A 26,071-nucleotide genomic window follows, 5' to 3' on the forward strand; every position below is an offset into this window, starting at 1 on the left:
TCAGATTAAAATTGGCACCATATTCAGATGTACTTGAATTCAGTAGCCACAGCAGAATTCAGTATGTGCAGTTCAATCAGTTCAGCAAGAACTTAATTATCTGTTAGAAAATCATGCTAGCTCACAGAAATGATCTTGTGAGAGATTTGTGTCTTGATTGTCTTCACAGAGAAGCAACTAAATCTAAATCTGCAGTTAACTGACAATAGCTTATTTCACAACAATATGAGATTGTGCCACATGCAGCCCAGATTTAATACTGTTTACCTGATTACAGAAATTTGATCAGTGGTGACAGTGACCTGGAGCCTGAAATAAAGCAATAGGCCAATATGAGGATTTGTTTTACAACCCATAATTGTTCCAAAGTCCATTCAAAATTGTTCACAAGAATGAGAGGAAGAAACAGCAGGCTTTAAGTAATAAAGTGGAAAAGCTTTACTGGAAATAAAGTGAATGATAAATGGAGATAAAACAACAAAATGTAATAAACTTAGTGACGTAACGCTGCGTTGGCACTTCAGAAGACATTCAGAAGACATTTAATGGCATTTCTTTACTGAGTAATGCAGTGGAAATGAAATAACACAGATGCCCCTCTTTAAACTGTGATCTACAAATCGCAATCCCTGCGCAGATCTCGCAGCACTGATGTGGACGCTCACACTGAATCCTGTAGACCTGCCACAGGAACGCACAGTCCAGCCACAAGATGCGCACTAGACGCTTCGCTTGGGAGGAGCTTCTGGATTTTCCCCCCTTGTTTCACGCCACTCTCGAGTGAGGACCCGTTTGCAAAAGGAGATATAGGGGGAAAGGTGAGTCCATTAATATGTAGATAGCGTTCATTTAGACTTTGAATGGATTTTGCGAGGCTAGTTTTGGTGACAGAAACCTGAGGTGCAAGGTATTAATCTCTGTTCTTTTGTGACAGCAACCTGTGGTTACTGAACTACTACACTGTATGTGCGTAATTTGGATATGAGAGAAACCTTTGACAAGGAGGTTGAACAAGTGTCCAAATTACGAACCACAGCAAACTATTTGTGTTATTTGTGCACCTGTCTTATCGGCTGAATAAGCTCAGAAAGCTCACTTGGAGGTATTTGAATGCACACTATTCAGTAACTTAAACAAATGGCGACAAATTACGCACGAACGAAGCATCAATGCACATTTGATTGGGAATCAGGTACCTCATCATAATCCGACGGCAGTGCATAGAGTTCATTAGAATCCGGTTGTATTGCGGTTTTCTGCTCCAGCAGGTGTAAGGGAACAGATCCCTCAGGGGCACAAGCTTGCCTAAAGTCAAGGACGAGGCTACCATCGCTGATCAAAAACGGGTGCTTTGACAAATCACCGATGCCTGCAGCCTGCCTGATGAATCTCTGCTGTGTGCCACTGTGAGGCTGCGTGCCCTGGTGACAGAGGGTAAAGGCAGGTTGTACATGGTTTTTGTTGTCGTTGGCAGAGCAGCGCTCTAGCTGTCCTCACACATGGACATTTTATACTGTGTACTTAAATGTTCAGAAACTCAAAGCCTGTATGAAGGGCTTTTATTTCTAGGAAATGCACACCATCACACACACACACACACACACACACACACACACACACACACACACACACACACACACACACTTGTTGTGTAGACCTTTTGTTGCTAGAACTCAGTTGCTGAGGACAATATCATTCATGTTGCAGAAAGATTAATGACAATAAAGCGACACAACAATGTCAAAAAATATTTTATTTAGTCAATATTTTTGAAATATTCATGAGTTTCATTGTTAATAAAATAATGAAAAAGCAATGATGTCAGTAAACTAGGATCCACAGGACCAAACCCAAAGCAACCAGAGAGTGTCTGTCACCAAATAGATGGCCTCTCAGTAAATGGTCTGTCTATTTATGGTGAAAATTTTGAGTGTTAGCCATGAAAAAAATGTGCAAGCAAACACAAAAAAACAACAAATGTGTTCAGTTTTTAACACTTAAAAAGACATCCTTTAGAGAGAGTATTGTAGATTTATCGAAGGCCACTTGCTGAGTCTAATGCCACTTAATGTAATTAGCATTCATCTGCTTCATGAGAGTAAGAATAATTGACAGTGACATTGACAGTAGTTTTTATACATGTCATAACAAAATGTTCTCTGTATTCAGCAAGAGCTCTCAGACTCTCACATGAAACTGACAGAAAGTATAAGATAATGAACTACAGATAGTATATTGAAATGACATGACTTAAATACAGTTGTGTAACCCGGGCCAGCACCAGTCTGTCTGTCTGAAAAAAGGCTTACCACACAATATACCCTTTATGAGAGTCAGACTTTGTATGAGAGCAGCCTGTGACTCTAATGATGTTGCTTTGAACTGGCTGATCACATTGCTTCCTCCATCGTTTTCCTTTAGCCTTCATAATAGCACAGGTGTTCATGTTCCTTGGAAACGCCGCATGCTGTAACCAAATGAATACTTGTTGGTAATGAATTTTCAATATGAATAGTATGAGGGAGAAATATGGTCTGTTTCTTGGGGGGTGGGGGGTGGGGGGGTTTGGAACAAAAGAACTGATTTTCTATTGATTATGATCTAACTGAAATGCATATTTCATTTTCTTAGCTTTTCAGAACATCTCAATGCAATCTTGGGCAATTGTTCCTATAATTAGGATGTGTGCATTAGAGAAGTGTCTTATCTTCTAAATTGCACAGTCAAGCTGTCAAGTTGAATACTAGATGGCTTTAATAACAATATGAGCTTTACAATGCAAAGCACTCTTTTCAGGTGATACGAAGAGAAATTAAATGAGTGTGTGTGAATGTGTATCAGTTCTGTTTAGTCATATTTCATTAAAAGTTGGATTTAGTCAAAGTTCTTGCAGTTCATTCAGTGCTGATGAAGTAAAAAGACCCTTAAAGTAAATGACAGGATTTTAAGTACAATGCTAATAATGGCATTTTGTGTATCTAAATATGTTAACAGTTTATTTCTCTGGGTGACAGAGGTACAGTATAAAAGGGAAGGTATTACACTAAATAAACACCCTGAGCAGCGGTCAATCACCAAAGACACCCACTCACCCACCAAAGATGTGGGTTGTTAGACACGTGTTTTACCCTTCTGGTGACACCATGTGTTTGCTACAGTGGAGTTGGCAGTGAAGAAGAAATGCATATCAGGGGTGTTGGAAATTCCAAATTGGAGAGAAAAGGTGGAAATGAATAAACACCTGAAGCTTCAGTGTTTTTCACAGTGAATACCTTTGTCATTTTCTTATACAGCTTGCATGGATAATATTCTGCCTGGCCCGTCTCAAACAATGACTTTATTTTATGTGTTTTCTCTGCTCAGGTGTCTGCACAGCCTCGATCTGGCATCATCCAAAAAAATGAGCCCACCAGACACATTCAATAGCACAGAAGAAGGGGATGCTGGTGAGACCGATCCCGCGGTTCTACTTAACGACAGCATGGGTTTACACCCACCTGGTTTCCACACTGACATCACCAAGCACCTTGGAGTCCAGATCACCTTGATAACGGCGTACTCCCTAATCATTCTGCTGGGGCTGCTGGGGAATGCTCTTGTGATCTACATGATTATTCGCTACAGAAACATGCGAACAGTGACCAACTTCTTCATAGCTAACCTGGCCCTGGCAGACCTCTTGGTGAACACTCTGTGCTTGCCCTTCACTCTGGTCTACACTCTGTTAGATGAGTGGAAGTTTGGGGCTGTGTTGTGCCACATGGTGCCATTTGCCCAGGCCCTGAGCGTGCATGTATCCATCCTTACCATGACTGTCATTGCTCTGGAGCGTTACCGCTGTATCATCTTCCACCTTGGTCGGCGCCTCACGTGGCACTCCAGCTTCCTTATCATGGCATTCACCTGGACTATGTCTGCCGTCTTGGCAGCACCCCTGGCCATCTTCAGAGAGTACCGCAATGAAGAGATACCTTCAATCAACCTGCGTATTGCTGTCTGCTCTGAGAAGTGGCCTCACGGGACCAGCAGGGACGGAGTCATCTACAGCCTCTCAATGCTGCTCCTACAGTACATTATTCCTTTAGCCATCATTAGCTATGCCTACATCTGCATCTGGGTCAAACTCAAGAATCACATCAGCCCATCCAGCCGCAACGACAGCATCAAACGCCGCAAAAAGACCACCAAGATGTTGGCGCTGGTGGTGGTGGTGTTTGCTATCTGCTGGCTTCCGTTCCATGTGTTTCAGCTGGCCAGTGATCTGGACCTGGTGCTTAGGTTTAAGGAGTACAAACTGATATACACAGTGTTCCATATTGTGGCTATGTGTTCGACTTTTACCAACCCTCTCCTGTATGGGTGGATGAATAAAAACTACCGGAATGGCTTCCTTATGGTCTTCCGTTGTGAGGATAAGCCAGATTCTTTCCACCCTGAAGGCTCGTTCAGGACACGCTCCATAAGAGGGTTGACTCTGAATGGTCGTAATGGTGGACATCCTCCCACTGCTGTGTGAGATTAACAAATTTTAAAAAGCCTGTAGAATATGATTGAACACAATGAACGCACCTCTGGTTTGTGGTGCTTGTGGTACAGAAGTAGCCTTTTGACTTGAATGGTCTGAGCTTGAGTGTTTATGTCACTGGAGAGGACTCAAAGCTTTGCATGTATATTGCTTTATGCAAGGCTTTTCTTTCCATTGTGAATGGTACTAGTGAAAATTCATTTGTTGAACGTATTCAAATATGTGTTGAAGATGTTTACTAAGGTGTTAAGTAACTTGGTACAATGTATAACGTGTTTCCTGTTGATCCAGAGCTCTTGTTGGTAAGTAATGTCCAATTAATTATGCTCTCCACGCATACATTGACCTATCTGAGGCTATTGATGTGCTCATTCTTACTGAAGAGAGGCTGGTGGTTATTGCCACTGTGAGAAGTTTAATTTGTCACACTTGTTTTTCTATTTTTTTGGTTGTTCAAAACATTTGGATGAATTTCACTTAATTCATCCAAATGATGTGTTTATTTAATTAATTACAGTGTTCTAGTAGAATAAACATTCAGTCCACATCCAAGGAATCCAGAGAAGGCTACTGCTGATTTTCTGTCCAACCAGGAAGTTAATTGTGTTCACCTGGCAACCAGCTGTTCCTGATCAGATGGACCAGCAGGACTCTGTGTCCAAAGGAATGGGATCGAAAACCACTGAAGTGTGTGAAGTGAGAACAAGTTCATGATATCTTCATCACAGAATGGGAGCAGCTGCTTTGAGGATATATAAAAAAAAGGGGGATTCGGAAGATGTCATGCAGTTTCATAATGATTACTCTGAGCTGATAAAGAGTCCTTTGTTGGTGGTCTTTTAATAAGGGAAACATGAACATTTATTAATTAACTGATTAATGACAGGGCCTCTGAGCACACACATCAAGCCCCTAGTGTACACACAGCTCCCAAAGTTAATTTGACATTCAGGAGAAATTATGTTTTGTGCCTCCATTTCAAATAAAGAGACATTTGCTTGAACAATATGTAGACTAGTCAAAACTTATTGGGGTACCACTTAATGGATGTACTCTGCATACTTAAGAGTAATACAGGAAAATAAACTTCAACTCCCTAAACCTGACAGCTGGAAAATCCATCTATAGTTGTGAAAACAGAGGGAAAATAGAAGCGATTGAGGCATTTTTTTTAATATACAAATGTGAGGTTAAACAGCCCTACACATAAACTTTCAGACATTCAGAACAAAAACCAGAGGGTCCATATAACAGCCAATAAAGCATTTAATGAACAATCAAACAAATGTAGAGTACGCAGTGTGATTCATTTCAAGGCAGAGAAAATATCTATTGCATTTTTATTGCTGGTTCTTCTTGACACCCACATTACTGATTTCATGGCTTAGCCTATATTCCTTTATGTGCTGTAGATTATTATAGAAGCTCTAAGCCTTTAACAGTACTACCAGCAGGCAAACATTAAGCTTCGACCCATGTCTACAGATGTTTTCAGGGTTGATTTTAGCAAAGCGGAATAAATTATCTATCTATCCTCCTCCACTGAAGTGTGCTTAAAGACATGTATCTGCAAAAATAGCAAGACAAGGTCAGATTAACAATCATTATGTTTTTTTGTTTGTTTTGTTCAACCTTCGAGTTGAAGAGAAATTTTAGGTTTTGTAAATGGTGCACTTTCAAAGGAGCCTTACATGCAACTTACATTGGTTTTGACAACATTAGACGACATCCCAAAAAATCTTATCGAAATTCACGCTGTAGATAACCGATACTGTTAAACACTGCGCGGCATTTATACAGTCACATGCTGCCCTCTAGTGTTCAAAGTGAGCATTACACTTGCACCGCCTACCGGATATGTCGTGATGCTTGACCTTCTCTCTAGCCCCAGACGGTTGCGATGAATTGTGGGTGGCTGCCCGGTGAAGTTCATCCCGATAGGAGTGTAAAATGCAAATAGTTGTCTTCTGAATACTGTCGCCATACAGGTAACCGGCTTTGCCTCTGAAATGAGTTTGCTCGTTGAATGTCGTTCAGAGAAATGTCTGGGTCGTAGTATGCCATTCATTCATGGCGTTTGCTTCATGCTAGGCTAGCTAATGCTAACGAGGAAGCTAAGTAGTGCGGACCTACGGTGCGGACGTGACAAATGTGACAGTAACGTTATAGCTGATATTACCCACTGACTGATTAAATATTCATTAGTCTGTGTTCGTGGTGTTAGCCACATAGGCTGTCGTTAGTCACACCAGGAGACTCGGTGTGGTATTCATGAAATAATGATGATTATTTTTTTAGTATTTATTTTACTGACAGCTGTCATGTCGCGTTTAGCTGGAAAGTTCGTGAAGTTGTGTGTCTCTGTTAACGGCCATGACTTGTTTTACATATTTCAGCATATCTTAACAAACCTAAATCCTATCGTTTAGTCGTTGTCGCTTTTTTCTGTAAATAACATGTTTTGCTTGTTGACACATTAGGGTACAAAAATGTACATTTCCTCATCCGTACACCACCGTGTAATGTGTATACCACTAGCTGTCACCGTGTTTGTTCTCGGGGGTCGTTTGAAAACTAGCTGAACAAACGTAGCAAATTAACACGTTTTGTTTGTTCTGGATCTGCACAGGATATTGCCAGAGTAAACTGAGGGAACAATGGTGAAATATTTCTGCTGCGCAGATTTACTCAAAAGCACCTGGGACCAAGTCTGTGTTGCTTTCTGGCAACGATATCCCAACCCCTACAGGTGAGCACAATGAGAGCAGTGGATGTATTCATACACTTTTCACCTTTGATCACCGCTGAACATCCTTATTCAAATAGCACCGAGATTTTGACTTGTGTATACTAAGAAGGTTTGGCAGTGGTGGAAAGTAATGAAATACATTACTCAAGCAGTGTGCTTTGCTTATTTATTAAAGATTTAATATTCCTTAGCTATTACTGCTGAATATCATATGTCTGCTAGTTATTTTGAATATAATAGTTTTACATTCAAAACCTATGAACTGATATAATGTGACACTGTTACAGACAAACTATCATATAATAGTTTTACATTCAAAACCTATGAACTGATATAATGTGACACTGTTACAGACAAACTATCCAACAGTATATAAGGCAGTTAAATTAGTTTCACCTCAATCAGCTAAAACATTCAAATCCCACTTACACCTTAATGCATGAGTAATAGTAATAGCATAATACAATAATACTCATTACAGGTTCCCTTCTAATCTCACCTAATGCGTTATTTTATTTCTAATACTTTAACTACATTTAATGTTAAATATTTTTATGTCTTATACCACTAAAGTAAACCTATTAATGAAGGACTTTGCCTGTAATTAAGCACCTCTACAGTATAGTTTTGCTACTTTACTCAATAAAAGATGTCAATACCACTTCCACCACTGAGGTGAAGTTGGGTATTTCTCCAGACTGCAGTGATGTGACATTATACAATGCAGCAGTTGAAATAATTACTCAATTGATAAATTGACAACAGTTTAGATACAATTATTTGTTATTTGTTTTTAAGCAAAACTTTAGATGGTTTCTTCTCAGATTTTAATATTTGCTGACTTCATGATACAATAGTTAAGTAGATATAAGAAATTGTGATTCACATTTTCATTAGGTTCTTACATTTTCTAGGCTAAACATAACTTGAAGAAGAAGAAAGTAATCAAGAAAATAATCTGCAGAGTAATCAACAATGAAAATAACTGTTAGTTACAACCCTATTGATTAGTCGAGCAACAGGAAATTTTGATAATCAGTTTATTGTTTCTTTTATGAAGCTTAAGTGCTAAAGAAAATGTGGATTTCAGCTTCTTTATTTGTGAGTTTGCTGGGGTTTTTTTCAGTTTTGTTATTTCAAATTAAATGTCTTCAGGTTTCTGACTGTTGATTAGACAAAGTAACAGTTTTAAAACTTTTACATTTTGAGACCTCTTGAACACAAATTGACTTTTCTTCCTGTTTTCTCACATATTGTAGATTAGATGATTAACCATTTGGAACGAAAATAATGTTTTATATCAGGTCTTGATCCATAGCATTTCCTTCTCTCCCACAGTAACCATGTTTTGACTGAGGACATAATTTTCCGAGAGGTTACTCCAACCAACTGCCTCATTTCCAGACGTCTGTTGACCAAAACTAGCCGATCGCCTCGCTGGATGGAGCGGTACCTTCCAAAGCACATGGCCAGCTCAGCGTACATTATTGAGGACTCCATTGTGGACCCTCACAAACGGACCATGACCACATTCACATGGAACATCAGCCACGCTCGGCTCATGGTACATTAGCGTTAGCATCTATTTGCATTCAGTATTGCGCAGAATAATAACATGGTCTCACGTTGCTTTTGTTTGTTTTTCGCTCTCTGTTCCAGTCTGTGGAAGAGCGGTGCGAGTACCGAATTAACCCTGAGAATGGCAGCTGGACAGAGATGAAAAGAGAAGCTTGGATCTCCTCCAATGTCTATGGGCTCTCTAGAGCTATTCAGGTCAGTAGAGCAAAGTGGAGCACCACACTACGTAACAGCACAGGGAAATGGTGTGGGGCATCTGAAAGGGAGAATCACCCACCTACGTGTCATTCTGTAATTGCTAACATAATACTAAGTGTGAAGATGCAACAGCTGAGTGCTTGAAGTTGTCTGCCAAGTTACTAAATGATTTATGACATCAGAATGATTTATTTATTGATTGTTGTCACCTTCTGAGTGTATACAAGTAAATATGTGACGATATGAGTTATAGGTTGCTGACACATTATTCTCTAAGAGGTATTTTCTGTCTTGATTAACTGTTGTCTCTCTCCAGGAATTTGGCCTTGCAAGGTTCAAGACCAGTGTTACAAAGACCATGAAAGGGTTTGAGTATGTGCTGGCCAAAATGCAAGGTAAATCATCATTAAATGAATCATTCCTTATCCATCTGGATTTACATTTAATTTTACATCTGATGTAGTTAAAACACCAATAATTAGTGCATTGCATTGCATTAATTGGTGGAATGATGCCATGGAAAATGAATGATATAGAAGCACAAGTGCTCTGATGCTAGCTAGGCTGTTAACATTCAGGTTAGTAGATATAAAGTATAACTTAAAAGTAAATATAAAAAGTGTAACTTTTTCTTATAAAGTTAAAGTATCTCTTTCTTTGCTGTAACTAAGTAATTCGAGAAAATCAGCTGTTTGGAAATGATGATAATTTTCAGTTGGTCAAATCCAAAACATAGTTCTGTCAAAACAAATGTAAAGGCATTGAATACATAGGAAAAATACATTATTATATTACTTTAAGTATATCCATCTGCATCCACCATCTATATTCTGTTGAAACCCTGGAGACTGACTTAAGTGTTTGTTTGTTTGTTTGTATGAGACAATTCCAAACTATTAGGGAATAGCATTGGTATTCATGACCTACATAAATACATAGATCAGCCAAATTAAGGACATTATGTAATTTCTTCTGTAGGTGAAACACCATCAAGAACCCTGGCAGAAACAGCTACAGAGCGGGCAAGAGAGACAGCACTGGCAGCTAAGGAGAAAGCCAAAGACCTCGCCTCACACGCCCAGAAGAAACAATATGTGTGACGAGCCTCATGAATCACTGGTTCTGCAGCCACTGACACTAGGACAGATTTTTCTTTACCCCCTCTCATTGTTCGGTCAGGCATCAGGGTAAGACAAACTGATCCCAGTCATGGGTAGACACCTCTGTGAGGTAGCATCCAAATGAAATGGTGGGTGGACCATAAAAGGCCTGAGCTGGGTTCAAGAGCCTGTTCCAGCCTCCCTGTCCGTGCCACACTGAGTTTATTGTACATTAAAAACCAGATCATCTCAGTATTTACCAGAGATAGGGATCTTAGAAAGGAATGGTCAGATGTGGCTCTGTGTGCCATAAAATGATAAAAGCACTTTGCCAACCTTGATACTGTTCCTCAGACCTTTGCTCAACCTCTGTGCCCATCAACAGTGTTTGCTTTCTACTCTGTATCTTTACGAGTATGTCATATTGTCTTGTAGTAGCATCGTATTATTATCAGCTTCTTGTCCAGAAGCTAAGATTAACATACAGAATCTTATTATTTCAAATTCATGTGTGTGATTTACTTAAGTTGTTGTTTAGTTGCAATCATGTTATGTTTTAGTTCAGTTCACCCACCCACACCTTAATCGTCCAACCAAGACTGATTGCTTCAGGTTGAAGTTCATTGACTGAAGGGTACGTGTCATTGGCAGTCATAGCTTGAGAAGAAATGCTCACTTGGCACTTATGATATTGTGGTATGATCTGGTTGCAATGGATTTCAGTGTCTTCACTTAAATTTAGAATGTGTGTACAAAGACAAAAATGGCCTTGTATTGTACATTCAGCTTAGGTCTGACTATACAAACCATGCAACAATGTGCTCTTGCTGTATCAATTAAATATCAGCTTGTCAATAAATGGACAGTTTATTTGTAACCATAATGCTGTGATTACTTTGTACACAATAAGTGGTATCTCTGTATAGTTCAATCAGTGGACCCCAACCTGGGGAACGGGACACCCGGAAGGGGTTACAGGACAAATCTGACAGGATGGGAAGGAGAAGAACCTCGGAGTTTCAAAGCAAGAGGTCTTGTAAAATAACCATAAACAGCACATAAATATAGAAAATATTTATTCATAAAAAATAAAAAAAAAAGATTACACCAGTACAAAATGCTACATAATATTACTGGGCGGAGAGACAGATGAATGCATACATACTATGAAAAAGGTAATAAGGCATCTTGCATATACAAAAATGAAGGGAAAAAGCACCTTCAGTTATTAAATATATAGCAGTGAATAGATTAGATACTTGTAATACAGCATTAATTGCATAATCATTACAAGTAGACATTACCTGCTTGACTGTGGTGAATTTGGTGCATGCAAAATTAACATTTTAATTGACAAATGCACAAGCAGCGAAGTGTACAGTTGTGCTAATGGACACTGCAAAGAATATAAGCAGTGAAGAAAACTCATTTGATCTGTGCAAGGAGCCCCCAACCCGCAATGCTCACAATTTATCTTTCACACAGACATTGAAATTCTTGCACTTAACCACAGACTGAATTGTGTACAAATACACTAAATTAATATTTGGCATGGTTATGTAAATGCCACATATCAATGTGCAAAGGTGACCAGTTAATTTCTCTTCACTGTTTTTCATTTTGATATACCCACAATCCTTCTGAGATAAAAACAAGTGCAATGTGTGGTCGTTTTGTGCAACAGAAGAAAAAGAACAAAACACATGACTGAACTTACATAATAGGACAATAATACAAAACATAGCACAGATTATTGTATAAGTGCATGCTACACATGACATGAAATATGAACTTAGTGCTAAAGAGAAGCTGTATTGACTACTAGACCAAATCTGATTTAAGGCAGAATTCAGTATAGACATACTGTAGTAAAGAATAAGTTAAGAGTTTTGAATAAAAAGCCCTTATTTGGATTTAGAAAACTTACATAATCACTGTAAGTTACACCTCATGGCTTAGGGGGAAAAAAAGCCATTTATGGTCGATGCCAAAATATATATATGCGTAATGTTACATCCATCTCAGCCCAGTGATTTTAACTGCTATTCAGTGCAAATGGACACAGCTCATTCATTCATTATTGTTTAGCTTGTAGTCTGACATAATTTGAAAGGAGAACATCAAAACTTACTCCTTCCGTTAGAAAAAACAAAAAACAAGTGTTCAGTTGCTCAGTAACATATTTTTTCATTGTCCCTCATCCTCCATTTGCTTGTTTTTGGAATGTTTTCTCCTCTTCCTCTCCATCCGGTGGCATTAAGTGAGGTACTTAGGTTTACTGCTGTCATAGCCAGGCTTTGTCCATGCTGGAGTAACAGTGGTCTGCGTCAGTGTGTGTAATGTTCAGTCCGTCAGAGTCAACACAGTCAAACACGATGCTCTCCACATCAACCTCCACGTCCTCTGTAATGTAACCAAAGATCAAATCCATTAGCATGAGTAAATATGAGGAAATTCACCTTTCACATGTTTAACCCACTTAAACTAGGGCTGGGTCATGTTATTCAAAATAGCATCAACTTACAACAATATATGTTTAACATTGATATTTATCACAATGTGGCAAATGCACAGGAGATGCAGAATAAAATACATCCAACTGGTGATCAATTAATTGTGTTCCATTATTTTACATTACAGCAAAACTGTTCAAGAGGATAAAATACAATATTATGGTTACATTTTGCTTTGAATTATTTAATAAGGCAACTGAATTTGGTAGGTTATGACATGTTAAGATCATGTCATCTTGATATGCTAAATGATAATTATCAATTATAGCTCAGCTGCAGCCAGATCAGTGTAAATGATGTATGTAAATCTAATACTATATTGACTGTGCATAATGATTGACAAAAATGTGTCACAACTAAAAAAATTTCAGGAGATACACAGAATGTGTTTTTAATGAAGCTGCTGTTTTGTTAGCCAGTTTAATTTCCATGAAAAGAATACAGTTAATATGAAGTTAGTGCCAGCTGCCAGTTAGCTTAGCTTAGCACAAAGACTGGAGACAGGGGAAAACAGCTAGCCTGGCTCTGTACATAAGTAACAAATTCTGTCTACCATCATCTCCATATGTATATAAAAAAATTTAAAACAAAACTCATTCAAGCTTGAGATAAACTTTAAATTACAATTTTGCACTGAATGATCACTGTGGATTTTGTTCCCCCATCATTGCCAATTGAGGCACATTAGGAAGGAAGAATAATTACAGTAAGCAATACCTGTCTTCATATTTACATGCCCCATTGTGAAACTGTCTTGGCATTGTCATGACCAATAGGCTGTGGTAAGAGGCTTCTTGTGTCTGAGAGACCTACCTCTGTCGGAGTCCGACCTCTCAGAGGACATGGTTGAGCCCTGACTATTGTTCCTCATCCTCTCTGTGCCTCTCTGCAGCTGCTCGAGCCGAACCCGCAGCTCTCTCTGTTCCCAGCGCAGGCGGCCCTTCAGTTTCTCTGCGCGCTCATCCTGCTCCTGCAGCTTCTGAAATGAAAAGGCAGAGAGAGAAACCAGTGAGCTACAGACCAAACCTTGGACACAGCCAGGCTGGGATAAGCACCTGGAGACCACCAAGCACTGTCAGCAGACGCAGTCACTATATCTGGTGAATCTTATTAGTTGACATCCAAGGCAGAGTAAGTCAAACAACAATACGAGGGTTCATTTCACTGTCCCAATGTATGTATCTACCTTTATGTGAAGCTGGGCTCGTCTCAGCAAGTTGAGGGTGGTGTTCCTCATGGAGTCAGATGAGAGAGGGACTTGTTTCTTGAGCTGCTCCAGACAGTGTCTTAGTTGAGCTCTTCTACACAACACAACAACAGGATGCAAAAATTGATGACGTTAATCCAGGCATGTGCAAAGCGGGTGTTAAAGACTGTGATAAGACTGACCATGTGATGTTATTTATTGTTATGACAAACAAGAATTACCTGTTCTTTTCCAGCTCATTGTGAACTGACCTGCAGTTACAGGAAGAGACAGATATTTTAGTTCTGATATGCATTTATGACAATGCAACTGCAACTTAAGCAATGACAGAGATGTTAGTGTTTCAAAGGGTGTTTTATCAAAACTGAAAGTCAAGCTTTACAAACCACACCCTCTTGTCAGTTGTCTGTTATGTAATGTATTCACCTATTGCCACCAGCAGATATCTTCTTGCTCTTCTGTTTGCTCCTCTTATCAGAGTGACCTGGACTGAGAGGCAGGACTGAAGCATATCCATGTTCTGCCTCTGTGCAGGAAAAAACACATCACAGCTGTGTCAGAAAACAGTCAGATGATCAATCAGCAGCTTCGAAACTCAATGGCAAAACAGTGTTAAATACAAATATTTCCAATAATTAATGTTAATGAACCCCGGTTCTATACATCAAACATTTAATATCATCATCAACATCAAGGTTGGAAGGAAATGAGGAGGACAAAGGCAGTCTGCTGCTGTCATCAGCATCATCTGCTGAACGGTTTGTTTTTGGGTTTTGGCGCCATCACACACCGCTTCTTCGCTATTATAAAATCGGATTTTCAGCCTCGCCGATTTAAACAGCTGATACAGTGTCTACAGAGCCTAAACAATGAGTGAAACTTGTAGCATCGCCTTTTTCTGACCCACTTTCATTCACCGTACTGAGCGGTCGGCGCCGCTTGGATTCATTTTCAAACTGGACTAGATTGGCGCCTTTGAGTACAATGATGTGACCGATATGTAGGTCACTGAGTCAAATGGGGAAGATCGTCTAAAATAATGTTCTAGCAAGAATCTCGATGAAATCTTGAACCATTCCTGTGTATTATATCCCTGTGTTATGTTTTGCGCGCATAGTTACTGTCGTTTCATTGTGCATTTTGTTGTTTTAACAATAAGCAACTTCCTCCCCTGTAGACTGACAGTTGTCATAAAATACACAGGCCTACCTCGTTCTCTTCTATCCAGAAACTCAGCTGCCCGGAGAAGCACCTGGATGTTGCAGACGTTTCCTTCCATTGTTGTTTTTGTTAAAATAAAATAAACGCAGGTAAACAACCTACTGTGACTCAAGCGTCAGTAGTCTCAAGTAGATGAAGCAGTGTCTGTGCTACGTCCTCAAGCCACAGAACCCCAACACTGACGCTGCCTTCACTGCTCCACGTAAACTCGGACATTTCATACTACAGTCATAAAAATGATCCGGTGGGCGCCGGGTTTGTCGAATGTAATAACAAAATGGGCCACCTAAAGTATTGCAGTCTTTTGGTTCACTTAAGTTAAAAAATAGTTTTTTATGGGTCATATTTATCAACAATTGTTGTTTTAAGAAGTGTGAGAATTACCCCTACGGTTTAGACAGCTCGGGAGCATATTGCAGTACCTGCTATTTATGTAAAATGGCAAATATATAATCCGATACTTAACGATACAGTATGAAATTATCCATTTCTAATGAACATAATGTCATAAACACTATTAAAGGAAACAAAACACGTTTTGATAATGACATATCCGAATGCGTTTGAAGGCATCTATAGACGACGTAAGACGTCATTGTGAAGCCCCCTTCCTCTTCCAAAACACCTTTATTTTTCAAACATTTAGCCTATTACATTGGTTATCAACGATATTGACCTTCTTATGCATATCTGCCTCTATCTAATCAAAACTTAAAACCATACAGTGTGTAAGATGGTCGTCTGTGGGCTAGTTGTACAAAGTTGCGCATATATTATATTAGAATTTATTATATTATATTATATTATATTATATTATATTATATTACATTATATTATATTATATTATATTATATTATATTATATTATATACGTATGTAAAACAAATATGTCCCTTTATAGAGACCAAAACAGTGCAAATGGTAAGTGTAGGAAGACAATTAATGTAGGATTTAAATATGCTAAAATGCTGAAACAATCGTTTGAATAGCCATTGTGAGCAGGTGTAGCTGTTCAATTGTCTGCAGACCTCTATGTTTCAGACATAGACGAAAGTGGGAGGAGAGGCTTGCCCTTACTAAATATGGCGGTGTCTGGCTTCACTGCCTGTGTAACATTCCAGTTGCATTCTCCGTATAGGAGTGAAGCCTCTTTGCCAGCAGTATCTTTAACCTATGAACTCCTGAGTGTGCCAGTCCTCCGCCATATTGACTGTTGTCTTGACTGGAGGAGATAGAGAACATTTTGAGGTCCGAGAAGAAACGAAAGTGTGCTCCTAAATTCATCGAAACTGGTGCAAACTTGGCCAAAGCGTATTATAAACACCGTCGTAATGGCAAGGAAGAAAAGCAAGCAGCAAGGAGTCGCCCAGAAGGAGCTTGTGCCTGGACAGCAGACTGTACCGAAGAGCCCAGTCTCTCCCGGCGATGCAGCTGGCGGTGGCGGTGGAGATGCTGGGCTGGATAGGCTGGCCACTACCAGGGCGAACCAGGTAGCTAGCAACAAGCCAATCGCTGCTTTTAAAATAGGCTAGCTAGCCTATGTGCTAGCACCTCTCTGCTAATCCAAGCATCCTCCATTGTGCTTTTATTTTATGTGGCTAGATTCTGCAGAGGTGAAGTTATATACATCCGCTGCTTGGTGGAAAGCTATTTTAGTCTTAACGTAGTAGTCTTTGATGTAGAGCTTTACGTCTTTTGATATGTAATTAAATAAATAATACGCTCAACTTAGCGAACAGAATCGTCCCCGTCAGGCGGCTTCGAGGCAGTGTGGCTAGCGTTGCCCATCTCTTGTGCCGGACAGGTGACATTGTGCCTCGGACAGGTCGTCCCATTTCCAGCGTTTACAACTCTTCATCCGCCCAGCTAACGTTAGCCAGGAGGCTAGGCGGGCTATCATCTCCAGCTAGCGTGCTGCAAACGTGCTTGCTGCCGAGCTACACTTGAACTCATGCACAGGAACCAACCATCCAGCAGTGGCTAACCTGCTACTAGCTAATCACCTAGCTAGCTAAAAGAGATAGTGGGTTCATAATTAGGGTAGTTCACTCTCAGACATGGTTTGAGTTGTTTATTCCACTCTGCCATACTATTTATCTTCTTTCTGTTGTATTCCAGTCTACTATTGGTGTGACAGGAGCTAATGTCAAAAGTTTCAATGTATGGCATTCAGTTAACCATCAGCTAATGATGCCTATCGCAGGCTAAATCGGAGTTAGTAACATTAGCTATGTAAGTTTAGGGTGACCACTAACCTCGTAAAGCAAGGATGGTATGCTGTAGGCTGAACCACAACTAACCTTACATCTGACCTCTGTACCTTTATTTACAAACTGACTGACTGCTGCTTGGACAGAGTAATTACACCTTATAGCACATGTGTAAGGTAACAGTCAAGACACGTCTCATAACAAGAATTAATATATTTACTTTATAAGCAGAAATGTGTTATAATTAATTTTGAATAACCCGGTTATTCTTTAAAATGTATGTATTTCTACATTTTAACATTTTGTGATACTCAGAACATACTTTGAAACAAATATCTATGCCAGTTTGTTTGGTTCATTATTTGTTATATAAGGTGACTGAAATTTTGAATTGCAAGATTCAAGTTGTTTTGAATCATTTTGTATTAGGCTGCATTCTTTATAGCTAGTATATCTAATAAAGTGGCAACGGACTATCTATACACATACACATAATAATTACACACATAGAAATCACCTGTTTGATTGCCTACTGTATTCAGTTGGAATTGTCAAGTATTGTCAAACTACTCTGAGAGACATCAGATCTAGCAGGCCTATTTTATACTGTTAATTAACAAACTAAATTCTGTGTCACCAATTGCAGTTTCACTGGAAATTACAATTCTCTTTATCATCTTTTTCTCTACCCAGCCTATGCACACATGCTGCCTGCTGTGCCACCGTGAATTTAAGGACTGGGGAGCAAGCTCTGTGAACGGGCTCCCCGGAGGACATGGGACCAAGCTGGCTGATGCCGTGCCTGCGCTCTCCCAGGCCTTATTGCGGGAGGCGCCAGGGCGTAAGCTTGCTGATGCTGTGCCCTCGCTGTCTCAGTCCCTGCTGGGTGAGGTGCCTCTGTGGATCTGTCAAAGCTGCTGCAAGAGTGTGGAAGAGGAGGAGAGGCGGAGCACCCAGGAGCAGCCAACGCCGGTAAATAAAAGGGGACTGATTTGGGTCACATGTCTGGGTCCTATTTACTACTTCTTCTTACTACTTTACTTTCTAGTTAATATCTGTTTTTTTCCGTGGACTGATGTAATCTCATCTTTATTCATCATACAAAGCATTGCATTTGCATGTGCTCACTCACTAAATAAATCTGTCATTCTGAATGTAACCTTGTATTCAGTAAGTTTAAACATGCATTCTACTTGTTATCTCTTCATGAGGAACTTAATTTTGTATTTGTTTTTCTGTGTAATATGTTGGGTAGCAACAGCAATTACTAATTGCTTTTTGTTTCTGTTTCAACAAAAATATTTTCCATGAAATGCAAATGTAGGTGACTGCAGGTCACCATGGTGTCCAAAATGTTTTGCAGATATTTGGCTTAAACTTTCAAAAACTTGTTAAAACAGCAAAGAAAAAGAAAATGGAATTATTGCTTTTTAAAACATTGTTAATGTTTGTTTGTTTTTCACTTAATTTAGATAAGTGCACCCCTTAGATGTTTTCCCATGTTTTGATACACTCTATTATTGTGCTATTAAGACTAGATTCTGCTGTTGGGCACTGCTAGTGTTAAAATGTAAGCCTGTGTAGACAGCCAGATGATTAACTAATTGGATGTTTTTTTTTTTGTTTTTGTCCATCAGGTACCATTGTCACACTCTTCCTCCTGTAAGTCCCAGAGCTGTGGGAATGGTTACCCGGAGCAAAGTACTGTGGACTGGGACCCCAGTTCCTTCCTGTCAGCCCACAAACTGTCAGGTCTCTGGAACTCTGCCCACACTAACGGCGGGGAACACTGCAACCACAACACTTCTTCACACTCACAACAAGGTTTGTCATCCCAGGGTAAAAGACAGCTCCAGAAAACATTTAATGACAGTTACAGTAATCTCTGAAAACAACACGAACCTTAGTTGCAGGTTGTGTTAGTATACAGTTTTGTGAAATAGGTACAAATTTGGTCAGAATCACAGCTCTACTACTGGCTTGTTAGCGAACTAAATGTTTGATACATTTTTCACCTCTTTGTTCAGGTGTTAGTCTACTACATCCTAGAAGAACAAAGAGGCATATTGCGAAATCTTGTAATGCTCTACTTTCTAAGGCTCTCAGAGCTCAGCATTATGAAAGGTGGAATAATAATGTTTTAGGCTTGTTGTCACACCTGTCAAGTTAACACGGATTGTGGAGATAAAGATAACAGAATTTAGAGTGAAGATTGTTTAATTGAATCTGAGAAATATGGCTTGGACCATCATTTATAAAATACCCTCAGCCTATTCATGGACCTGTTCACTTTTTGAATTCCATTATACATCAAGTCCACCAAAATCTATACTGCCACAGAAACTACAGAATTAAACATTTATCACATGCCTGGACTTGCAGCTTTTAAATATAAAGAAGGCTCTTTCTGATTTAAAAGCTACAGTATGGACATGTTGTATGTTGAAACGAGGGGAAAAGGGAGCATAATGACAATCAGTTTCAGTACAAGCTCTGTCAGTTAAAGAGTTAAAAATTCAACTAACATAGGAAATCAAATTACACATTAGTGACAATGCTTCTTTATACTTTGGAAAAGATAAAACATCACTGTCAGTTGCAAGTTTTACCACAAATGATCTGCACCTGTTAGTTCATCATGGAAAGCCTGGCTTTTTGCTCAAAGTTGCATATATTTGAGACAAGTTACAACATACTACAACATACTGTCATGATCACACTTTGGTGAAACAGCAATACCCAAACTGCGCTAGTGTTGAGAAATGAAAATGGGAGCAAATTCCTCACTTTTTCATGATGGATGTTAGTGATTATCTAGTTAGGATTGTTGTCATACAAAAAGAAAAAATGTGGAACTCTGAAATTGAGATACATTAAGTTGCTCCAACAATGGTTTTGTAGTTAAGCCATTGCATGTTAAATTAGAATGAAATCATGAATTTTCAAATGACAAGACAGTTAACAGATACAGAATATTTGAAAAAGTCTGCCTTTTTAAGTTTATTAATTACTCAATTCTCTGACTATTCAGTGGTTTAACAGGACCGTCTTGCAAAATACCTCAGATGCAGTACCCAGCTAGAAAATGTGTCTAACCATGGCAGAGAGAATACCTGACAGAAGCATCATAAATGGAAAATTGAATGTGAAAGTTAGATGCTTGTTTCTGGCCAGGGAAATGCAGTTGTTTGTAAAATGAAACCATAACGATCTTTGCTTTGATTGGTTTTTTTATTCTGTTCTTGGATTTCATCAAACCATGTGATAGAGGTGACCTGGTGCATATGTGTGGTTGTATTTCTAGTTTAGCAACTACTCACATGTGCACATGTCTAATCAGCTTTAATTTGTAAAATTTGTCATGGTGTTGACTGAAACAGTGGATGTTCAGCTGTTTTAGCTGAGTTTTGTTTTTCAACTAGAAGTAATATCAAACAAATATTAGTCTTGCATTGGATGTAAACTGAGCTACTTAATATACTTAATTACATACCATAGAAAATGTTTAAATGGACATTATGGTAACTTCTATCAGCTTCTGATTGTTGTTGGGTGATTGTTATGTTAAATTATTCAAATGTTGTCGCACCACTTTCTCATTTCTAATTTGGAAAGCAAACAGGAGTAAACATTTCTTTCAGTTTCTTTCTCCCAGAAGAGAAAAAGTATCACCACTGGACAGTTAAACATGCTTCCAAAAAGGGGGGAATTATTGTCACTAAACATAAATTACAGCCCAAAAAGTGAGTGTAACTTTCACTCACTTTTTGGGCTGTAATTTATGTATTTTTATTATTAAAATCCTCAAGGGAATTAATTGAATCAGTAAAACTACCCCAGACACGGTAGTTTTGTGTCATGGCTGGTAAACATCTTACCTTATTACTCCTCTAAATCTTGAAACTTAACAAATGAAACTGTTTTTATTCTGCCCTGAACCAAGTTTTAGCATCAACAAGGTTTGTGAAAATGATGGCTGTAATCAAAAGGAGTATTTCTCATTATTGTAACCATACTCATATTGCTATGAATGAATCATCAGTGCCCTGATACAGTCATTGAATTTTCTCCACCTCCAGGCATAACACCAGGATCAGCCTGTCATGAGAAAAGAGGACTTCATGAAGCGCCTGGGAAATCTGCTAAAACGTCAGGGACCAAAGTCTGTCCCTACAGTCACCCGTCATCCCAGAATTCCAGTGGATCTTCTGCTGGGAACCCCCTGTCTACCTCAGCAGACCTTTGTAAAACCACTCCCAAGCACTTCAAGACCATGTGCCGTCGACCAACGCCACCAGGTGATTTTCCTTTGACTCCTAGGGTTCAATAGTATTTTTTAAAATTGGAACCCAACAAGAGAATCTGCTCATCAAATTGTTTAAAATATTATATTGAATCTACACTGTTTAAGGGTTAGGGATCTTATGTACAATAAGGAGAACAAGATATAAAATTATTTTTGAATTAAATACATATGATATATTTCAGTAACAAGTGTCTACTTAGATAGAAGATAGAATAACTTCCAGTCTTTTTTCTTACCATACAAAATTGACAAACCACAGTTTATATTTTACTTTGAACTCAAAAAGTGGACCAATTTAATTTACATTAAAGACATTAGTGGTAATTGGCATACTTGTATGGAGTAGTAGTAGTCTATATAGACTTCCAGTATGGATGTAAGAAGAAATCCAGTGAAATAAGCTGTGTGGTCAACAGAGTACAAACTGATGCACTATGTGGAAAGATGAAGCGGTATTTTTGATCTATAAGTAACTTTTATTACTTGTTTACATTGTCCAGGTGAAGCCTTCCACCCCAGTGACCACCATCAACACACAGACTTGTCGGTACCCCCCAACAGTCCCACCGGCCTGTCATCCCAGCATTCCTCCCTCCTGCCCCCAAAGCCAAACTCCGGGCAGCACAGCCACGTAACGTCCTCGTCTGGCGCTGGTGTGGCAACCCACGCGGCCCACGCTCCCTTCTCCCCGCTACTACCAAATCTCCACGGCCCCACAGCCAAACTGAATTCGCCCAGTCCAGATAGCCCAACATCTGTCCATAAGCCCAGCCCGTGCAAAAACTCCCACATTCCTGCCGTGAACACACAACACAGCAAACTGGGCACGTCTCTCACAGGCTGTAGCCACTCCTGTAATGGACACAGTCCGGGAACAGTGGCCTCCTCCAATGTAGGTCATCTGACAGCTGGGGCCTGCAGGTTAGTACTGATATCTGAATATTTCCTTTTTTTGAGTATGTTGTATCTGTCTAGCTCCAGAATACAAAAGTTTTCTGATCGTTAATTCTATTATGTCAATAATTTCTTGTAGGGACCAGGCATGTAAGGGGCACAAAATGACGAATGGGACGTTGTGTCATCCTTCATCTGAGTTGGAGGAGGGGGAGGATGAAGACAGCAGCTCTGAGAGGAGCTCCTGCGCCTCCTCTTCCACCAATCAGAAGGATGGGAAGTACTGTGACTGCTGCTACTGCGAGTTCTTTGGACATAATGCGGTACTTTGAAACTTTGTTGTCACCACTTTTGAAGTAGTACTTAAGAGTTCATTTCATGCCTGTTACACATTTATAAATGCTGACATTCTGACAAGATATCAATATTGTAATACATTATTTGCTCACAGCCTCCAGCTGCACCAACTAGCCGAAACTATGCTGAGATCCGAGAGAAACTCCGCTCACGCCTGACCCGACGTAAAGAGGAGCTGCCTCAGCGTCAAGATTCAGAACTGACAGTGGCTGGTGCCATTGACAACCGAGATGTGGACGAGCTGCTAGACTTCATAAACAGTTCTGAGCCCAAACCTGTTAACAGTGCCAAGGCTGCCAAAAGGGCTCGACACAAACAAAAGAAGAAGGTATGATAACTTTAAAAACAGTGTTTATTTCCTGTTTCAATTGGAGTACTTAACATTGAATATATAGGACTTATAAGATTTAAGATTTTGATACTACTGCACTACTGTGTAGTGTTTTGGTAACAAAACAGTACTTTTGAAAAGGTACTAAAAGTAACATTTAAATTAACTTGTGTTCTACAAAACCCTTCTGTAATGGTAAATGTTGTCTTAACACAATAACCTCTACAAGAACTTTGCCTAAACAGACAAAAATTGTAAAAGTTTAAAGTTGTAATCCCCAAGATTTCAGACCTAGCAGTAGCAGGAAGTATTTGGTTTGCATTGGCAGTAACTTAATACAGCTCTGATTCAGCATTAAGAGCATGAACAGAAAACAGTGAGACTCATTTCAATGTGATAAAATTGGTAGAATGGATTACATACATGCATTGTCTCATGTGAGTCCCTCGTGTGTAAACTACTATATAGAAAGGTGATTACATAATATAAATTCATTGAATCATTATTACAAAAAGAAAATGCCTACTATGGTTTGACTGGGTGTGATTTCATGAAAAATTTAAGGATTATAATTTTAAATTAGGAACTAATTTATCAAAAAATAAATAAACAAGATTAGGAATCTGAATCCACATTTGATGCCAACTTTCTGTACTTTTTTTTTTTTTTTTTTATATACTCCGCTATAGACAGATTTTGGTCAATACCAATAAAAAAGGAGGTTCGATACATAGCCCTACTAATGTATTGTCTCAGTAACATTTTGTTCGCTTGTCCTCACTCTCATACCTGTACCATGTCTGTTTCAGGAAAAAGCTCAGCAGGGCAACATGGGTGCTGCAGGCAGTGACCCCCACTCCAATCCATCTGAGCCTGCCGACGAGCCCATCCCTGACGGTTCTGAAGCCAGCCGGTTGCTGGACTGGCCTCAGCTGGAGCTTGAACGCGTCAACAGTTTTCTCACCAGTCGGCTCGAAGAGATTAAGAACACCATCAAAGACTCAATCCGGGCCTCTTTTAGCATGTACGACCTCAATCTGGATGTCAATGACTTCCCAAAGAAGGCAGCCACATTGGAGGGCAACCATTTACTGTCCCATCTCAATGGTTCTTCTGACCTGCAGCAGATAGACCTCGACCTTGCTCCTCTTTCACTGGGATCCTTTAAGAGCCACCTTGATCTGGTTAATGGATGGGAGGACACAACTACTGTCTCATCCCCTAATACCACCACCACAGCATCAGGAGTCACTGCTGGGTCAAAGGACATCCAGCGGTTGCACACTACACCCAGTCTCTCAAAGCTCATAAGGGTACGCTCCCCAGAAAGATGCACTTCTACTGGATCTGACAATTTGCCACAGGTGCCAGCACAAGCAACAGCTAAATCAAAGGAGGAAATCCTTGAACCCAAGAACACAGCAATTGGGAATGGTGGTGCAAAGTCAAAGAAGAATAAAAAACAGCAGCAAAGACAGGAGCAATCTGTATCAGAGCAAAATTCCAACAAACCAACCAAAGCTGCCTCTGGGAGTGAAACACAGAAAGCCAATGAGTCTAAAGAAATGGCATCTAATGGCTCAAAAGCTGGAAACAAACAGCCGCAACACTCAGCAGACAGCCAGAGAAACATGGCTAAGAAAGCTGAGGAGGGCAGATCATCCAAACATGCAGCAAATGGAGCAAATGGTGGCCTCTCGAATGCACAAAGGGGGAAAGGTGACACAGAGACACGGGGAAGTCGATCTGAGCCGGATGCAGAAAGCAAAGCTCATCCCATCATTCCAGCAAATGGGCAGCAACAGCAACAATCCAAGGGGAAGAATAAGAAGAACAAGAACAAGGGTGAAAAATCCAGCAGCGCTATCGGTACGGGAGAATATCTACGTTTACGACGCTGTAGGTGTGAATGTTTCTAATTTTTTTTTTCTTTCCATCTAATTTTTCATCTTCATTTTCTTTTTTTAGACGACGTGTTTCTCCCTAAAGACGTGGATCCAACAGAAATGGATGAGATTGATCGGGAAGTGGAATACTTCAAAAGGTAAGATCAATACAGAGGTGTATCAGAATGTTTAAAAAAAAAAAAAAAAAAAAAGTCAGCTAATCTGTTATGTTGATGAACATTAAATGCATCACTAAAACTGAGTGTTATTTCTTCCCCTTTCTCTCCTCCTCCTCTTCTTTGTCTGTTTTGTTCCCTGTAGGTTTTGCCTTGATTCTGCAAAACAAACTCGCCAGAAGGTAGCAGTGAATTGGTCCAACTTCAGCCTCAAAAAGGTTCCTTCCAATGCAGCTCAATAACTTGGATGAGTGCCAGACAGAAAAACTTCACACCACAAACTCTTTCAGTAGAGCCCTATTTGGCCTGAGGCCTTCTCTCATTCCCTGTTTTCTTCTCTTCCTTACTAAGCCAAGGGACCCTGGTTCAAAATCATACTCTCCATTCAAAAGACTGAAACATAACTTGTGGCTAACAAGCCAGGGATCATTCTCAAGGCCAACTCTACCCTTTGCTATTATTGCAATGTTCACTAAATGAGAGATGCAAAAATGGAAAAAGTCTGAATCCACTGCATCCATGTGCTTACGTATGTAGTATGTAAACAATTACCTTACATGAAATAAATGTTTTTATCACAAATCTGAGACATTTTAACGTTGTTAAACTTCTGAATTCCAAACAATTCAATTTGGTGCTCATCATCATTTACATTCTGCATCACTAGTTTATCACCTACTACACCAATCTCTGTAGACACTAGAGACCATTTGTCTTATACTGTACAACTGACAAAAAGGAGCACAAGACAACACCTAATTTTAAGGAAAAACACTTCTCTCTGCGGGGAGCAAAGGTAGCAACCATTGCATTGATTTTTA

The 26,071-nt window shown here is 39.5% G+C and overlaps 4 protein-coding genes across 4 annotated transcripts; 3 read left to right on the forward strand and 1 right to left on the reverse strand.

The window, feature by feature from the left end:
- Positions 1-675: 675 nt before the first annotated feature.
- npy7r (neuropeptide Y receptor Y7) lies at positions 676-5,533 on the forward strand. The gene is made up of 2 exons (XM_056383210.1): positions 676-818; positions 3,364-5,533. Exon 2 carries the CDS (start codon positions 3,401-3,403, stop codon positions 4,514-4,516), a length of 1,116 nt encoding a protein of 371 aa, XP_056239185.1. The 5' UTR covers positions 676-818; positions 3,364-3,400; the 3' UTR covers positions 4,517-5,533.
- An 859-nt stretch (positions 5,534-6,392) lies between these two features.
- On the forward strand, positions 6,393-11,033 carry prelid1a (PRELI domain containing 1a). Its single transcript, XM_056383211.1, has 6 exons — positions 6,393-6,513; positions 7,155-7,274; positions 8,613-8,838; positions 8,934-9,047; positions 9,367-9,445; positions 10,029-11,033. Exons 2-6 carry the CDS (start codon positions 7,183-7,185, stop codon positions 10,148-10,150), a joined length of 633 nt encoding a protein of 210 aa, XP_056239186.1. The 5' UTR covers positions 6,393-6,513; positions 7,155-7,182; the 3' UTR covers positions 10,151-11,033.
- A 176-nt stretch (positions 11,034-11,209) lies between these two features.
- On the reverse strand, positions 11,210-15,253 carry mxd3 (MAX dimerization protein 3). The gene is made up of 6 exons (XM_056383212.1): positions 15,080-15,253; positions 14,297-14,396; positions 14,092-14,121; positions 13,850-13,964; positions 13,477-13,642; positions 11,210-12,553 (listed from the first exon to the last, which is right to left on the reverse strand). The coding sequence occupies exons 1-6, from the start codon at positions 15,147-15,149 to the stop codon at positions 12,435-12,437; spliced, it is 600 nt and encodes a 199-aa protein (XP_056239187.1). The 5' UTR covers positions 15,150-15,253; the 3' UTR covers positions 11,210-12,434.
- A 1,035-nt stretch (positions 15,254-16,288) lies between these two features.
- On the forward strand, positions 16,289-25,873 carry fam193b (family with sequence similarity 193 member B). Its single transcript, XM_056383038.1, has 10 exons — positions 16,289-16,580; positions 17,994-18,272; positions 18,938-19,124; positions 21,380-21,598; positions 22,107-22,527; positions 22,640-22,823; positions 22,952-23,185; positions 23,998-25,057; positions 25,157-25,232; positions 25,396-25,873. Exons 1-10 carry the CDS (start codon positions 16,422-16,424, stop codon positions 25,490-25,492), a joined length of 2,916 nt encoding a protein of 971 aa, XP_056239013.1. The 5' UTR covers positions 16,289-16,421; the 3' UTR covers positions 25,493-25,873.
- The last annotated feature ends 198 nt before the right edge of the window (positions 25,874-26,071 follow it).

The sequence above is a fragment of the Seriola aureovittata genome, chromosome 8 (assembly GCF_021018895.1).
Source record: "Seriola aureovittata isolate HTS-2021-v1 ecotype China chromosome 8, ASM2101889v1, whole genome shotgun sequence".
Classification (NCBI taxonomy): Eukaryota; Metazoa; Chordata; class Actinopteri; order Carangiformes; family Carangidae; genus Seriola; species Seriola aureovittata.